The 18,393-nt window shown below is 44.1% G+C and overlaps 1 protein-coding gene across 1 annotated transcript in view; it reads right to left on the bottom strand.

The window, feature by feature from the left end:
• The window catches only part of LOC124596652 (rap guanine nucleotide exchange factor 6-like), a 474,460-nt gene that overhangs the window by 52,480 nt on the left and 403,587 nt on the right, over positions 1–18,393 (bottom strand). The window contains exon 4 of the mRNA XM_047135886.1: positions 2,723–2,850. Within this exon, the coding sequence (XP_046991842.1) occupies positions 2,723–2,850 (128 nt within the window). The remainder of the gene's footprint in view (positions 1–2,722; positions 2,851–18,393) is intronic.

The following is an 18,393-nucleotide window of genomic DNA, read 5'->3' as shown; positions in this document are numbered from 1 at the left end:
ATTGATTACTTAGTGCACACTCAACTTATTGGTTCAGCAAGGTAAAGGTGAAAGGAAGGGTATAAATGTTAACTGCAATTTGATGTGTTTACACAAGCTTAATCTGCTTTTGAGATACTGCTGGAAGTTATTCCATGGGTTGTCCGCTGTCTAGACATGTTAAAGAGCCCAGCGTCTAATGACAATGCCACGCACTGTTCCTGAGGCGTCAAGGTTTAATACTGGAAGGAAAATTTTTTTCATCTGATCACAGAAACAATTTATCGGCATCCGAAGCTTGTTCTGCGACAAGTTGAGTCGCCTGTGTTACGAGAGATTGATCCTGTAAAAAAAAAAAAAAAAAGGAGGGGAGGGGTCAGGTTTTGTTACGTGCCACACACTACAACGTGTTCTGATTTACTAGAAGTGACGTTATTGATGTTAAGCCCGCTCAGTCAGCAGCGCGGCGTGCTGCGCTGCTTCCCCAGCGGGAAGGCATGTCGGTCGCCGCCACGAATCCGCCAGGCGGATTAGTGTCGAGGTCCCGCGTACCGGCCAGCCTGTGTATGGTTTTTTAAGGCGGTTTTCCATCTGCCTCGGCGAATGCGGGCTGGTTCCCCTTATTCCGCCTCAATTGCACGGGTTCGGTGTGGAGCGGTGGATGGATTGCTGTGACCTGTTGTGGGGTTGTGAACTACTGAGGGCTACGGCGGAACGAAGCCGCTCCGTCGTTTCTAGGTCCGGTTCAATACATACATACTGATCTTATGTGTAAACGTATTCTGAAGTATTTAATTTATTCTGAAAGTTTTATTACACTGCGATCTTGAACTCTGGGCTTGGCGTACTGAAGAGCTGAGTATTGTGCACCTGTTTAGATGAACAGTTATCACACAAGGCTTGTTGACACCCAGGTGAATACAACAATGCGCATAACATCTGGCGCAATCATATATACTCCAGTTTATTGGCTTCCACTGTTAACTGGCATAATGTCTCCTGATCTACACAGATGTACTGCCCTTATGAGGGAATTCCACAAGATCTCCAGGAATTCTAACCTACCCGTGCATAGCAACCTGCCACTTTTAAATCGTAAGAGATTGAAATCACCCCATCCAACTATGTGCGATGCTGCTGACATGGTTGCTAAGGATTTCGAACCCCTTGAAGAATGGAAATTGAAGCAGTGATAGATGTGGGTCTGCATAACATCATCTCTGGTGATAAACTTCCAAGTGGATTCCACCTACCACCCAAGACCTGGACTACTCTCAAAAGAACCCGTACTGGCCACGGCCGATGCAGGGATGCTGTCTTTAAGTGGACGAAGCTGCCTAATCCAGCCTGTGACTGCGGGGCTCCATACCAGACCGTTCACCACATTGTCAGTGAACGCAGGATTCGAGCCTATCACGGTGCCGAAGAGGACTTCCTCCTACGAACAGCAGATGTAGTGCGCTGGACTTAAGGACTGGTTCACATGGTTCAACTGGCTCTGAACACCATGGGACGTAACATCTGATGTGATCAGTCCCCTAGAACTTAGAACTACGTAAACCTAACTAACCTAAGGACATCACACACATCCATGCCCGCGGCAGGATTCGAACCTGCGAACGTAGCGGTCGCGCGGTTCCAGACTGTAGCGCCTAGAACCGCTCGGCCACCCCCGGCTGGCTGAAGGACTGGATATTCAGTTGTAAAGCCAAACTCAAGTTTGTGTGTAAATATATACATATGTGTATGTAATTTAATTTTATGATGTTTGTATCAGCCACAGACTGTAAATAAAAATACTGTTAAATACCTGGGTTTTTTATTTTTTTTTTTTAAATCCTCGGTTTAGATTTAGTTCTTCCATTTTAACAGCCCTCCTGCTATCCCAGTTGCATCAAACACTTTTTTAAAGTCTTCGCTGGCGCTTCGTCACTTGCACAGTAGCAGCGAAGTACTATAGAGCAACAGCCTCTGCATGCTGCCACGGCTCTTTTCCATAAAGGCACTACCACTGCTCTAATGGTCTGACGGCGACACTGGCCATAAACGAAATCGGCATCTAGTTTTCCAAATGTCTTATGCAGTGTCGAATTCTGGATAGCTTCACGAGCAACGCCTCAAAAGTAAAACGGCAGAACACAGACTGACGGACTTCACGAGCACAGATAAGCACACGAACCTTATCAGTCACGTGTTTGCGTGCATTCGGCACAGTAGGGCAGACGTACAAGGGACCTCTTCTCGTGACGGCAGGACACCGGCCTGCGGTGGTAGTCCAGTTACATACTTGTTACGTCGCTGAAATCCTCTTCGAAGGCTCTTTCCAACGCCACAGAAAAGTATATTCTTCCATTATTAAATCTTGTGTACTTATTAGTCATCTATAAACGTTAAAAATTAAGTTGTGCGAAGGACAGTACATTGTCCACTATTCCCTAGCGAAAACCGCAAATCGATGTATTTATTCTTTCTGGATATATTTTAGAGTACTCAATGGGAGACACCGAAGACAGGCTACCACATTGTTTTTACTAGTACTAGCAGTCGTCTGCTCTAAGGTTGAGCATAGAAGTGTAGTGAAGTTTAGCGCACACACTACAGCCCAGCACGGTGCAGAGCAGAGCAGTACAGTACAGTATACTGTAGCCCAGTACAGTGCAGCGCCACACAACACAGTACAGTACGGTACAGTATAGGACAGGACAGGACAGGACAGGACAGTATAGTACGGTGTAGTACTCACTAGTAGAGGACGTCGTTGGCGTCGTGCCTCTCGTACCGCACGGCGCGGCACATGGCGCGCAGCACGGAGTCCCTGATGGCGGACAGCGCCTCCAGGCCCCGCAGCCCATAGTAGATCACCTGCAGGTCCTGGAACAACCACCAGCCACCTCATGAGCTCATTTAAAAATACACGCACAAAAAGTAAAGTGAATCAAAATAAAACAATGTTGCAGAATGGTTTCAGGCTGTTCCACACAGTAGGCCCACGAAGCAAACACCCCCCCCCCCCCCCGCCCAGGAAGCAAACTGCCCCCCCCCCCCCCCCCAGGAAGCAAACAATCCTGTCAACCTGCAGTCAATGAGTCTGTTGTTGCTAGTAAGTAACCGTCGAACCACCTCGTTGACTAGTGCAGAAAAAAATCACTGTTGAAGTGTCAAACCCTTTATAGAGAAACTCGTTAGACCCTGGCAGCAGTGAGGAAGACTGATAGTCGCCACAGGGAACCACGATCAGGCTGATCATCCATACAATGAGTGCGGATCCACGCCCCAATTGGTTCTTTATATCCAGTGTACTGGCTCTGAGCGCTATGGGACTTAACATCTATGGTCATCAGTCCCCTAGAACTTAGAACTACTTAAACCTAACTAACCTATGGACAACACACAACACCCAGCCATCACGAGGCAGAGAAAATCCCTGACCCCGCCGGGAATCGAACCCGGGTCCAGTGTACTGTTCACGGTGTTACATCTAAATAATACCGAGGCTGGGAATTTATAAACTTTGTTGTTCTAATATTAATAATGAAATTTTTTTTAACATCAAACATATATTTCTTTTAACATAGACGTTGCGATGCTTCAGTGCACACTGTTTATTACAACTGGCAATCACAATTCCTTTTTGCCATTTGAAAGAAACTTTTGTTCCTGAACATGTCTCATTACCACACAAATGCAACACAACAGCGACTTTTTGTTGGGGAGCAGGATTTGTCAACGGCTAAGTAAGGCGCAAACATTTACAGTTAACTTCTATGGCAGGCACAATGCAGTCCAAAAGTTCTTTTTGGGCGTCACTGTTCAATATGTTCGTCACGGTATAATGGGAAGCGTTGCTCTCGACAGAGACCTTTATTCGTAACATAAACGTTCGCCTATATTTTTCTCAGTATTCGACTACATCATTATGTTGTTTTACATACCAAGCTTCGGCCACTGTAGGAAGTAGCATCATGAGCATGACATTTACAACTGGGTCAGCGCTGTATTCATTCAGATTTTACATACTGATATTTAATCCTGCCGTAGTGTTAGTTTACAGAAGAATGTCAGTGAGTCCTATTTTTGATTGCATGGCATCAGCGTGGTCGCCTTAGCCAGATAAATAGATAAATAGATATATAGATGCGACGGGTGATCAAAAGGTAACACAATTTTATTAATTTCGCGGACTTCATAACCCTATTTTCAAAATTTTTGTTCTCTTGTTGGTACACATGTTCCTGATGTACGTTTGCGTTTCCAGGTGTTTTAAATATTTAGTCTACTGTTGAAAGTCGGAACGTTTATACGTGGTTTACGAGTGTTCGTGAATTTTTACTTCGGGCAAAAGGGACCAAAGAATTTCATTAAATTTCACTTGAAAAATGGAATGAAGTGCAGCACCGCACCCGAAATGTTGACGGTGTCTTTTGGTGAATCTACTGTGAGACATGAGTACAAATGGTAAACTTTTCGAAGAGCATCGAGAAGACTTTGCAGACGACGACCGTCGTGGACGCCCTAGCACATCAACTGCTGACAATGCAGGAAAAAAAAAAGTTCTGGAGAATGAACATCAGAGAGGTTGCCGATGATCTCAGGATATCCTTTGGCTCATGCTAAGCAATTTCTTCGGATGTGTTGGGCATGGAACGTGTAGCAGCAAAATTCATTCGAAGTTGTTTATTTTCGATGAAAAACGGCGACGCGCAGACATCGCTGACGACTTGCTGAACTAAGTCCCCAACGATCCATAACTTGTAAATAAGGCTACAACAGAAGACGAAATACGGATATATGGGTATGACGTCGAAACCGAGGCCCAATGTCCAAATGGAAACCAGCTGAAGAAACAAGACCGAACAAAATTCGACAAGTTCGATCACATGTGATGGTTCTTCTCACTATTTCCTTCGATTACAATCGGATGATGCATTAAGATTTCCTTACGGTCATAAGTTCAGAAAGGACTACTACCTAGAATCTGAGGGCCGTTTGCGCTAAACAATCCGAATGAAACGACCAGAACTGTGGTACAACCAGTGATTATAATACACCCGCTCACACTTCAATGCTTGTTCGCGATTTCTTTTAGCAAGAAACAAAACCGTTATGTTTCCTCAGTAACCGCATTCGCCAGACGTGGCTCCCTGCGACTTCTTTCTATCCCCGAGGCTGAAGAGGACCATGAAAGGACGTCGTTTTGACACCTCTGATAGGATTAAAACGGAAGTGCTGAAGGAGCTGAACACCATAACGAAAAGCGATTTCCAGAATTGCTTCCAAGATTGGAATAATCGTTGGTACAAGTGTGTAATATCTGAGGGGGAATACTTTGAAGGTGACAAAGTTTATGTTGATGAATGGATAAAGATTCTTTGAGAAAAACAAAAATTGATGTTACTTTATCACATCTCGTAGAACATGCATTCTAATTTCTGTAACGCAATAACGAATAGGACTGACTAACGTATTTGAGCCAACTGCAAATATTAGAACGCACGACCCGACCACTCGTCCAGTAGAAAAAAACACTACCCTGACGATACACGACTAACATTAACCAAATTGCTTTGTGTGCATTCACAACTTTACATGCTTGCTTAGAATTTATCCTACCTTATAAACTGTGTGACTTTCCTACGACATGGAATGAATGTTTCGGACACTTTATTATCATCCTCTTCTTTAACGGCCTTTCTGTGCCTTTTCGGCATACTGAGACATGTCGCCGCAAAGCGTTGTGTGTGTGTGTGTGTGTGTGTGTGTGTGTGTGTGTGTGTGTGCGCGCGCGCGCGCGTGCGCGTTTTGCTGAGAGGGTTGTATGCACAATACGCGGCAAATGCTATCAGCTGATTTATGAACATGTGGAGCGGGAAAACCTGTATAGAACACTGTCTTTATTTTTGTGTTTATCGCTAAATTGCCTCGTTAATCAACTACGCGTGCGCCATAAAATCGACTGTTGGACCTTTAAGCTACCACATTTCAATAGACTTCAAGCTTTTTTCGTTTGAAGCCGTTTATTTAGATCATTACCGTTAATGCGTGTGCTCATATTCACAATTTCCTGCAAACGGCTGCAACTGCACTACAGGCAGATTCTCCGTCGTTTCATTATACGAGCTAATCACAGAACTCTCGCTGAGGAAAACGGCATATAGTCCTGATGAACCAGGAGCATCATTTTACGGATTTAGTATCCCCGATGGAACCATCGCCATCGCTGTTTTAGAACAGCTGGGACACATTTTGGCCTTGACGCCGAGGGACACTAAATGTAGGGTGCTAGAGGAACCTTTCTACGCCGCTCTCCATCTACCGGGTGTTGCAATTGAAATACAGCGACTGCCGGAGGTCAGTGTGGGCTGGAATTATCGTGTGGCAGCGATACTTTGTAGATATGCTAATGCGTTAATGCGAAACTGACTTGCTCTGGAAAAAATTAGTTCAAATTTTGGTCACAAGGTCCAAATTTGGCGCTGAACGGCTTATCATCGACGTCTCCAGTGCTCATACTGAGCAAACTGTGTAAGTGGTGGTTAATAATAAAATCAACATTATGCCTTTCTGACTTATTTCACCCTTCTCTGCTCACGTCCCGTTCCTAATCCATTACATATGGAAACACTGCCATATGTCCGTCTTGCATTCAAAGCGCCAGATTCGCACCCGGTGGCCAAAATCTGAACTTTTGTCAGAGTAAATCGGTTCTGCAGTAACGCATTAGAATGTCTACTATGTTTCGCTGCCGTACAATAATTGCAGTTCACACTAGACCTCTGCGAGTAGCTGCATTTTAGTTACAACCTCACGGTATTTTCAACTGCTTATTGCAGTCAATCCTCTGTCTACCTCCACAAATTTGATCCCCTCCCCCCCCCCCTTTCTCTTGATTGCCAAATTGAAGATTGCTATATTGCACATGATGTATCACATCAACTATCCCTATTTTATTCACGTTGTGCAAAAAATTTCCTTCTGTCTCCAATTCGTCTCAGCAGCCCTTCATTGGTTATTGGGTTTACGTATCTAACCTTCTGCATTTTTGTGTAGCACCTCATTTCAAACGGTTCTGTACTGTTCTTGTCGATACAGCCTACTGTCCATGTTTCTGCTTCGACACAAGTGTTACACTGCAAGCAAATACTTTCCTGAAAGACATCTTAACAAGTTACATTCGATGTCAACAAGTTTATCCTTTTAAGAAACGTTGCGCACTGTATTTTATATCCTCTGGTCCGACCACCGTCAGTTATTTTGCTGCTCTCACTGTACAGCCGCAATGGCCGTCCATACGCTTTTTTGTGGTTGGTTGGTTTGTGGGATTAAAGTGACCAGACTGCTACGGTCATCGGTCACGCTTTTTTGTATTTCCTGTCTTAACTTTTATGACTAGAACGGTCTGGAGGCAAATGCTGCCGGACGACAGAATTAAGCTACTGGTAGGGGATAAATGTTGTATTAATCCACGTGATGAATGTTTTAGTAAAGATAGCACGCCGTCACGCAGTAATACGTCGCTGAGGAACCCCGTACCTGGCCGTAGTAGCGAGGGTGGTATTGGCAGTGTTAAGGGACCCGCACACTCAATATTTATTGCACAATAATATTGTGTCAATATATTGTGCGAACGTGTAAGGCCACGAACGGTACAACGTTATTGTAAGGTATTTATGACCGGGACGCGTCAGTTAAAACTCTGCTTTCATGGCAAACCTCCCGGCGCTCAACGATGTGGGATCCGCATGTATTGCGACTGAGTTGTTTGCCTTGCAAAACACACGCAGAAATTATGCAGAAAAGATGAAGTAAATCTGAGAAGCTTCCACTAGACATTTCAATGGGGCTCATTCATTATAGCATAAATTCGTAAACCGCAACGAACAATTATAAATTAAACAAATGAACTGAAAAGTTTATCGTGTGCATGTGCTATTTTCCGTGTGTTTCTGTACTGTAACAATTGTTGCAAACGAAACAAAATATTATTTACTGATTGAAAGTGCACATGATCTAGTGTCAGGTGTGGCAACTGCTGGGGAAAAAAAATGCACACAGCTTGACAAGCCTATACGATGCTGTTTCAATAGTGCGTTACCTAATACGTTGTTGCTACTATGGTAAAATGTGGTTTTACTTTACATTTTAATTACTTATTACCGTATATTTTCTCGAATTTTTATCACCGGGGACAGCTATTCATTGAGTTAATTTAATTTGTGGTAAGTTCCTATGGACCAAACTGCTAAGGTCATTCGTCCCTAGGCTTACACACTACTTAATCTAACTTACACACACACTATATATATATATATATATATAGTTATAGTGTGTGTGTGTGTGTGTGTGTGTTAGCATAAGTTAGTTTAAGTGTGTAAGTCTAGGAACCGATGACCTCAGCAGTTTGGTCCCTTAGGAATTCACACACATTTTTTCCATTCAACTGCTCTTCGAAGCAGTGACTTTTTCGGTTGACATTTTGTCAGAAACAGCAAAGTTTTTATTTCTTCTCGGTCAACCTTAAGTGCCTTCCAATGTTTTTCTTTCGCTTCTCTTACTGCTTGCTCAATGTACAGAGTGGAAAATATGGGAGATAGGCTTGTAACCTCCTCACGATCTTCTCAATTAGTGTCTTCTTTCACATACTTGGACTCTTAAATATTTACTGACAGCACTTACATTCTTGGCTCCCATTATTTACGATTTGATAATATCGTGAAATGAGAGTAATTGAGGCCGGAATTTCTGTGACTGAGTAACTTTTTTTTTTCCTAGTATTAGCAGTGACGTGGGTAACATAGTAGCTGTCACTGGCTGTGCCTGTGGCCATGGAGAACCAATGACGTTGTAGACAGGCGCCCATCTGCACAGAGAAAATAAAACTCCACTTCACTGGAAATTTAGAAGCCGTCGTGTGAACGGACTACAAACACTGGTGTGGACTTGAGAAAAAAAAGAATGAAAATCCAACAGTCTTATCATCTTGTTAAGAACTGCATTATACAGCACACAGTTGTACTAATTATTTTATTCTTGACTATCGACTTCGTCAGTCTTACCTGAGTAATCTGGACGAAAAGAAACTTGTGCACTGTCTGAAGTTTATCAACATCTATAGTAAAGAGTACAATAGCTAGTATAGTCGTGTACTGTACTTCTATAATGAAGTTCTGAAGGGGACATTGTACGTGAAATTCGTTGAAATTTGACATTTTCTGTTTTCTACTCCATAATATACTTAGGACTTTCCTGAACATTTCGGTATTTAATGCATTAAAAAATAAGGCAATTGTCAGACCTTCAAATAATATTTTGAATGTTGATGTGTGATAGCCAAATTTCGCGGCTACGCATAGACCGCCACAGTTGAGCAGTCATATCATGGAACCACACAGTCTAGAGGGCTGTGAATTGCTTGTTTTGTGCCTACTGACACGTCTCAAAAGTTGGCATTACGCATAAACAAAGCAGTCCTTTGTTTCTGATACTATTTTTCGTTGAAAGTAGTGTGATTATCTGCTATTTTTGTAGTAAGCCTACTTCCATTGCTTTTTATACGTAAATAAAATGACTAAGCGTAAAAGTATCTTCAACAAACCAAAAGTCTCGGGTAACAGATATGAGATACCTGGATTTTCTTCTGGAGTACTGTGTGGAGCACTTTCTTTCATCGAATATCAACCTATGAAAGGCCATGTCATGCTTTGTGTCCACCTCTACCAAACACTTGGTATAAATACAAGCAAGCTGAATTTTCTGGCACCTTGCATGAACTTACACACAAACATTATCTTCCTTTGGCAGTAATGGAGGCAATCAAACCTATCTGCAGAGATTTGGCAAATCCTGAGCAACTACAGAAGTGTCTACACGGGAAGATCCAGAATGTGAATGAGTCCTTCAATAATGTTGTGTGGTGCCGGGTGCCTAAATATGTATTTGTTGGCCTTATGACTCTCAAGTTAGCAGTGTCTGATGCTGTAATAACTTTTAATGGTGGGAACTATGAAAGACATAACGTTCTGGAGAAGTTAGGGGTAAGATTTGGACAGGATGCAGCTGAAGGACTGCGGGAACTGGATGAGCTTCGTGTAGGTGAAGTAGAGTTAGCTGCTCAGAAAATGACAAAAGAAGCAAGAAAGAAGAGGAGGCAAGCACTGGTCTGTTGTGACACTGAAGAATACATAGATTATGGGCCAGGGCAATTGTAGTGCATAAAAGACGCAGAAATGTAAGTCTGTGTAATAATTTGTAACACAAAAGGTTTTAAACCTAAATATCTCTGAACTACATTTTTTGCAATAAATGACCCGTTTTCAAACGAAGTACTGATGGTAAACACACGAAATTTTTTCAGCATGCAAAGTGTGATATTCAACACACATAGAATTGGAATAATTAAAATATACTGCATTGTTTTGTATTTATGTTCATTTATTTATGTTCATTTATTTACAAAATTCTGTTAAAAATCGAGTGTTTGAAAAGAAAAAAGATAACATGCCACATAATACAATTTTAGTAATAGTTCTAGTTCAGTGTATCTAGAAAGGTGCATTCAGTAATTATGGAAAATTGTAAGTTGGTGACTTAAAAAGTTTCTTAACTAATGGGTCACAAAATTCGATAATTTAACATTGGCGGCATACGACATACAATGTTTCTTTAACATACATAAAAGCTGTTTAACACAGCATTCACAAAATTTCAAACTTTTCGCGTAGTTATTAGTTATAACGGAACCATTTTCCCAGGCCACAAAGCTCGTCTACTCTGGCTGGTCTGTCATTCAGATGTCGGATGAGTTAACGGCTGACGAAAGTATAGAACGAAAGCAGTAAACAGGTGAGAGAACGTAACTCTGACTGGTCCATCGCCTGCCGGAGTCAGGACGACACTGACTTGCGTCTCTATGCTACTGTCAAGGTAACACTATTCCTAGGTTGCAGGGCTCCTGCGGTTCCTCTGCAGGGAAAAGCCACACACAAACGAGCTGTACAGAGTTTAACTCATCTACATTAATATACGAGTTTATAATGTTTTAATATAATTTCGTAGGCTTCAGCGGTTTCTGGGCAAGGTACCGCGTCATATTGTAAAAAAACTGTAAATATTACAGTGGCCTCCGTACGGGTCTACTGTGGTAATTTTTCCCTCCGGAGTTGCATATATTTTGTGATCACTGCTCTGCTGATCATGACATTACGTCGCAAGTTTAAAAACGATTACGTTATCTGCGATAATGATGGAAGCTGAACAAATGAATTAGAATTAGAACCCAGCGGTGGACGTAATGGAAAAATTCTGTATCTCAAGTGATCCTATCGATCTTATGATTAAATTTCTCCCAAGGCATTTTAAGTGTAAGTGATTATTCAAAATGACTGAGCACTATGGGACTTAACGTCCGAGGTCATCAGTCCCCTACGCTTACACCTACTAAAACCAAAATAACCTAAGGACACCACACACATCCATGCCGGAGGCAGGATTCGAACCTGCGACCGTAGCAGCAGCGCGGTTCCGGACAGAACCGCCTGGCCACAACGGCCGGCTGTAAGTGGTGGTGTATTGGTCAACATTCCTGCCTAGTAAGCAAAGCCCGCATCTCGTGGTCGTGCGGTAGCGTTCTCGCTTCCCACGCCCGGGTTCCCGGGTTCGATTCCCGGCGGGGTCAGGGATTTTCTCTGCCTCGTGATGGCTGGGTGTTGTGTGATGTCCTTAGGTTAGTTAGGTTTAAGTGGTTCTAAGTTCTAGGGGACTGATGACCATAGATGTTAAGTCCCATAGCGCTCAGAGCCATTTGAACCATTTTTTAAGCAAAGAGACCTCGGTTCAAGTCCCCGCTGTGGCACAGATTTTAATTCATTTATTGAGCTTTCATCATTCTTGCAGATAAAGATGAGACTTAAACGTCTCGGGGAAAATTTAACCATAAGATTAAGTTATCGGTCGCTAGTGGCAGGAGTGGAAAACTTTATTGCACTAGGTTTTCTGTTGGAGAGGGAGTGGGGACCTGTCGTCTGTTGCCTCTTACTGTTGTTGTGCGCCACGATTGGTAGTCATCGACAATTGAAAGTAGCATCCAGTTGACAAGGAGACGCTGACTGGCTGCTTGCGTCTAGAAAGATCATCCTGTGTACATCGCAGCAGTCGAGAATGTTTTTTGAGCCAAGTTACTTGAGTGCTGGGTCACGGGCGTCCATACGAAACTGCGGGGTCACATGAAGATGGCCATGTGTTTGGCACGGACGAAGTATTTTGCGGAGCCGCAGGCGAGGTACAATGCAAATCGATCTCATAGCTAAACCTTTGACTTAAGAGAGACTTTACCGCAATGGATATGGTAGCTACTACAACGAACAGTGACTGAATTATATGCAGTGACAGTGGAAAACACGGAAAGAAGGAAACGGTCACTGTGTGTGATAAAATGTATGTGTAGGCGGGAGGAGTGGGAAAGCAAGACATATGTTTGAAAATAACTTTTCAGACGACGAACGCTCACTTAAAAATTAATCGAGGATGAGGAAGAATAATTATCAATTACCACCAGACCTACTGCAACAGAAATTAACGAAGTATAACACTATGAGGAGGAAAACAATTACTTCTTCCCAGAAGATATCGGTTACTCATAGATTCCATGTCATTGGTAAACCGAAGTCTGTGAAAAACTGGAAGTTCGGTGCGTAAACATCTTGAGTGCCAAAATCTCTTCGAGGTCTCAATGACAGGTCTTTATATGCACTACTGTAACGCAGGGTTCTCATTTTCCTTCCTTCACTGCTGTCTGTCGCCTAGACTTCTCACAGCGTGTTTCGTTTAATGCTGTGCAGGAGGAGGGGACTAGATGTGTGTGTGAATTACTAAGGGACCAAATTGCTGAAAATGGGCCGTGCCCCTTCAGAGAAACCACCCCAGCCTTTACCTCAAGCGACTTATGGAAATCACGGAAAACCTAAATCAGGATGGCTGGATGCGGGTGCGAATCGTCTACGCCCTGAATGCTAGTCCACATCGCCCCGTTTTAATGCTCTATAGGGCGCTGAGGTGAGTGATGAGCCCACCAGAGGAAACACTGTTGATAGTTGATTTCAATATGTGATGTAGCGAGGCAACCGCCTCTCCGTTGTCCCTTGCCGGCGCTATTGCATGAGTGATGGCTACCGCGGCAGCTGCTGACGGCAATCCCGTGGTAGGCTGGCAGCAAAGGGCCGTTCTGCCACGGCAGCTCTGCTGTCACAGACGGCAGACAGAAGCCTGGGAAGCAATGGAGCCTCTCTCACCTGCACTCTACCTAAGTGTGGCAGACCTGCCGACACAGCGGCTGCCGCGAGGATCTGCCAGCGTGGCGGCGCTGACAGTGGAACGCACGGCGGCCTGTGCCCGCTCCGGCACCAGGACGCCTGCAGAGCGGCCGAGCTCTGCCTGCCGCTCACCTGTACCAACACTCATGCTCATAAATTAAGGATAATACTGCTACATGGTGAAACAGCGCTCTGGTGTGCGGTTTGCGTGTTTCAATCACCTCAGGGTATAACCATGCGGTGCATTTGACCTGCGGTCTTCACACGGTGGCGCTGTAAGCAGTCCACATACGCAGAGGTGTGTTGGTGCATGTCAGAGTACGGTGCAGCGAGTAAGTTTGCAAACGTTTCCAGACGTGATAATGGTGACGGTGTGTTGAAAATGGCTCAAAGAACATATATTGACGACGTTATGAGGGGTAGAATACTAGGGCGACTGGAGGCTGCTCAAACACAGCAGGTCGTAGCACGGACCCTCCGTGTGCCACAAAGTGTGATCTGAAGATTATGGCAACGATTGAAGCAGACAGGAAACGTGTCCAGGCGCTACAGTACAGGACGTCCACAGTGTACAACACCACAAGAAGACCGATATCTCACCATCAGTGCCCGCAGACGTCCACGGAGTACAGCAGGTAGCCTTGCTCGGGACCTTACCGCAGCCACTGGAACAGTTGTCTACAGACGACTGAACAGACATGGTTTATTCGACCGGAGACCTGAAAGGTGCATTCCACTGACCCCTGGTCACAGGACAGCCCGTAAAGTCAGCTGTCAAGAACGCAGTACATGGTCACTGGAACAGTGGTCCCAGGTTATATTCACAGACGAGTCCAGGTATAACCTGAACAGTGACTCTGGCGTGAACCAGGAACCAGATACCAACCCCTTAATGTCCTTGAAAAGGACCTGTATGGAGGTCGTGGTTAGATGGTGTGGGGTGGGATTATGATTGGTGCATGTACACCCCTGCATGTCTTTGGCAGAGGAACTGTAACAGGTCAGGTGTATCGGGACGTCATTTTGCACCAGTATGTTCGCCTTTTCGGGGGTGCACTGGGTCCCACCTTCCTCCTGATGGATGATAACGCACGACCCCACAGAGCGCTCATTGCGGAGGAGTACCTTCAAACAGAAGATATCAGGCGAAGAGAGTGGCCTGCCTATTCCCCCATCGAACACGTCTGGGATGCTCTCGGTTGACATATCGCTGCACGTCTTCAAACCCCTACGACACTTTAGGAACTCCGACAGGCACTGGTACAAGAATGGGAGGCTATACCCCACCAGCTGCTCGACCACCTAATCCAGAGAATGCCAACCCGTTGTGCGGCCTGTGTACGTGTGCATGGTGATCATATCCCATATTGATGTCGAGATACATGCGCAAGAAACAGTGGCGTTTTGTAGCACATGTGTATCGGGACGGCTTTGTGAACTTATCACCAATACCGTTGACTTACAGACCTGTGTCGTATGTGTTCCCTATGTGCCTATGCTATCAGCGCCAGTTTTGTGTAGTGCCACGTTGTGTGGTACCACATTCTGCAATTATCCTTAATTTATGAGCACGAGTGTAGTTAAGACCGCCCACGTGAGCGCTGTGGATAGTTTTGACACAAAATCTTTTATCTGCGAGATTCACGTAACATCAGTAACTTGGAATACTCCGTGTCAGAACTATTCAAAACGCCAACTGCAAAAAAAAGTGTTGGGAATTACGAGGGTCATAAACGAAACTCATTTCGAAGAATGAGCCTCTCCCCATTAGAATCACGTTTAAACTACTTATAACGCACTCTCTGGACTATGGCTGGGTGGATATAATGGAAATCTATTCCCAATTTCCTCACAGCCTGTTCCTGATGCTTCACTCCAACCACAAGAGCTTTACACCACAGACAAAACACATTTACTATCCGGGATATGTAAACAAGGGAGACAAGTTCCCGACTTCTTATCTAAAGCATTTGTAAATTTTCTTTCAGTTTATAATACGTACTTTTCAAACAAAAACTGAAAAGCAGTTCTACGTATAGGCTACTTTGCAGTTGCATCTAAAACGGTAAATATGACTGCAGACAACAAACAATTAGCTACCGAGTACACAGGTCACGAAAATCTTTTCCTCTGATAGGACTACTTTCCTTAAAACAACGACTTTTTCGTCGGTCTCCGGAGATCTCAACTATCTCGTCAAATGGACAGAATGTCATTCTCAGGATAGTGGAAAATTTAACGTAATTTCTTACATCATCATAAAGCGCGTCAAATAACCCGTTAATGTCACGATCAGCAATGACGGGATATGCCTGTAACTTCTTTCTCTGTCTTCCCTTTTCATTTCGAACCTGCACATGAAGGTTGTAGCTCTTCTACTGAGAGGAGACTGAAGGCACTCCTCTGGCGTCTTTTACTGCCACACCCGTGCGCTGCCAGCAGACCTCCCGTGGTGTCCCAGTATGGCAGAGCCCTTAATGCCACGGCCCCTTTTATGTCGGCCGCTCACTACGTTCCTCAGGGTCGCGCAGCCTGACGCTCCGCTCCTGTCACTGCGGCTGCACGCGAAGACCGCTGCCCGTGGGATACGAGTCGCTGCCCCCTGGCGGGAGTCCGAAGCCGGCTGGCACGGCGGTGCCCAGTGCTTCTAGGAACTCAGCGTCGGCGGCAGCAGACACGGATCGGGCACCTAGCCCAGTGAAGGATATAGTTGTGGCGGCAGAAGCAGTGCTCAGAGCCACGGCTGCTGCTGGCAGTGCCCAGTTGTCTTGCTGCCCTGTGTAGCTCTGATGTTATGGTGATGGTGCTGCTGCTTTCTGGCGTCGACAAGTGATCCCCTGCCCCGAAATTACGTCTTTTCACTAAAACCTGGCGCCTAGTAACGTTGCCACGATACGAGACTCGCCCTGGTGTGGTGACATCGCCCCACTGGATACCCGAGTACCGCTGTGCAGCGCTCTTAACGGCTGCGCTATGCTGCCCTGCCTTCGCAATCCCCTTGCATGTCTGTTACTGAGACCCCAAATGTCGCCACATTTTCGGTTATTGACTCGCAGCTCTTAATACAATGCTCCACTGCTGTACGTAACTGTCCTCAGTGCTAAAATACACGGAAATGACATTACCAGAATTAATTTCCTTTACATACAACTATAAGTAAACCACCATGTTATCTAGCAGCTATCCATTCTGATGAATATACCATTTGAGTTACAATCCAACAAACTGGCGGCAGTACATGTCACCATACGATCTTACTACTATAGTGTACAGGCAGAAGGAAACTGAGGCGGTTGTTTACAGCACGTACAGAAGCCGTAGTTTACCTCATGTAGTGCAAGTAAAGCCCTGTAAGTTAACTAACAGAGTTCATTTCAATACAGTAATTTAAAAACATTTTTTAATATCTGAAATCAACAAGCATATTTCTATCTCTTTGAAACATTCCAAAAATGCCAACTTACAACGTGGTTGCTTGTATCTTAGTGGCGAAGCGATCCACCAATACCTACGCAAAGGATCATTATTAGATTCGTTTAACTGCCTTATAAAAATTGTTATATCACTTAAGAAATAAAAATTAAAAAATTAAAACGATTTTGTTGAAGTTCGTCTTCATAAAACACAGTTACGTATCCATTTGAAATTTTTCTAAAGCTAAACCCCAGCGTTGTCACTTATATCGTAATGGTTAAGTGATGCAATTAACGTTTAGTGTGAAAGAAACAGAGTCCTTAAAAACAGTTTTTTTAATGAAGAACTTATCATAGTAAATTAACGATCAACATGACACGACAGATTTAACCAGGTACATTTAGTAAAACAAATTGACGTAAAAATTTCATGCATAAACCTATGATGTAGCTCCAACTGCGTTACGCTGTTTGCAGAAAGACAGTAAAACTGATTATACGTAACCTTTAAGGCTAAATATGGAATATTGATTTACTTGTCTGTTCGTGGAAAAAGATGGTACAGTATAGTATAGTATCAACAAAATGGAACAGGAAACGATGCACTAACAATAAGTTATGTTCTCACATACTAACATGCTAGATTATGTCTTGTTTTTAAACCCTTAATGGACTCAAAATTTGGTTACTTCTCATTACTTTTGCTGAAGACATAGTTTTTGCTGAAAGACTGGGCAGCAGCCTTACAGCTGTATTACGTTCGTTCCTGTTATGATGATTTCTACTTTATGTCAGAAGACTGTTTCAATTCACACGGTTCAATTAAAAGCAATCTTTTTTTCTTTGCACCAAGCTGCCACGTTCAACCTTCTTTTTTCACGAAATCATTTGCCAGCGCATCGTGGCAGCTGTGAAGCACACATCATTCGTGTAACATCCTATGCGCTTTCAAGCATGGGTAGACAATTTGCCTTCGGTTTCACACGACATGCAACAGCAAGGTGCGGGTACCGAGTTCAGGCAGTCTGCGCAGTTCCGTGTGTTTACGAATGCTTAAAAAAAAAATGGCTCTGAGCACTATAGGACTTAACATCTGTGGTCATCAGTCCCCTAGAACTTAGAACTACTTAAACCTAACTAACCATAGGACATCACACATATCCATGCCCGAGGGAGGATTCGAACCTGCGACCGTAGCGGTCACGCTTCCCGACTGAAGCGCCTAGAACCGCACGGCCACACCGGCCGGCCAATGCTTTTTACACGTTCCGTTTAGTGCACAACCGCTGCTCGTAAGATAGCGTTGCCCGGGAAGGAAACGTAAAACTATGTATTTATATTCAGATTACCGTGATAAATCTTTAATTTGTCTTCATTGAAATGGATGCGATTTAGACGTAATTTACGCTCAAAAAAATCCGTATGCTTGCGAAGTGTTACAAAAAAGATGGTAAACTTTAACCTTAAATGTATTAAACTGAACCCTCGAATGTGCTACCGTTCCGAAACTGTCCTGTGAACTCGCTTATGTGCGACGCTGTGCAGAAGCGTCAGGAGAGAATAGCGTGAGGCAGAGTTACAAAAGTGGTCGGTCCAACGCTTCGGTACGGACGGGCAGCGGCTGATTAGAGGCGACGGCGGCGTCAGTTGGGAGTGCTGGGTTTTGATCACCTGAAGCGACTGCAGCGAGCGGAACC

Source organism: Schistocerca americana, chromosome 1 (genome assembly GCF_021461395.2).
Source record: "Schistocerca americana isolate TAMUIC-IGC-003095 chromosome 1, iqSchAmer2.1, whole genome shotgun sequence".
Classification (NCBI taxonomy): domain Eukaryota; kingdom Metazoa; phylum Arthropoda; class Insecta; order Orthoptera; family Acrididae; genus Schistocerca; species Schistocerca americana.
The sequence above is the reverse complement of the archived record's forward strand: the minus strand, read 5'-3'. Positions and strand labels throughout refer to the sequence as shown.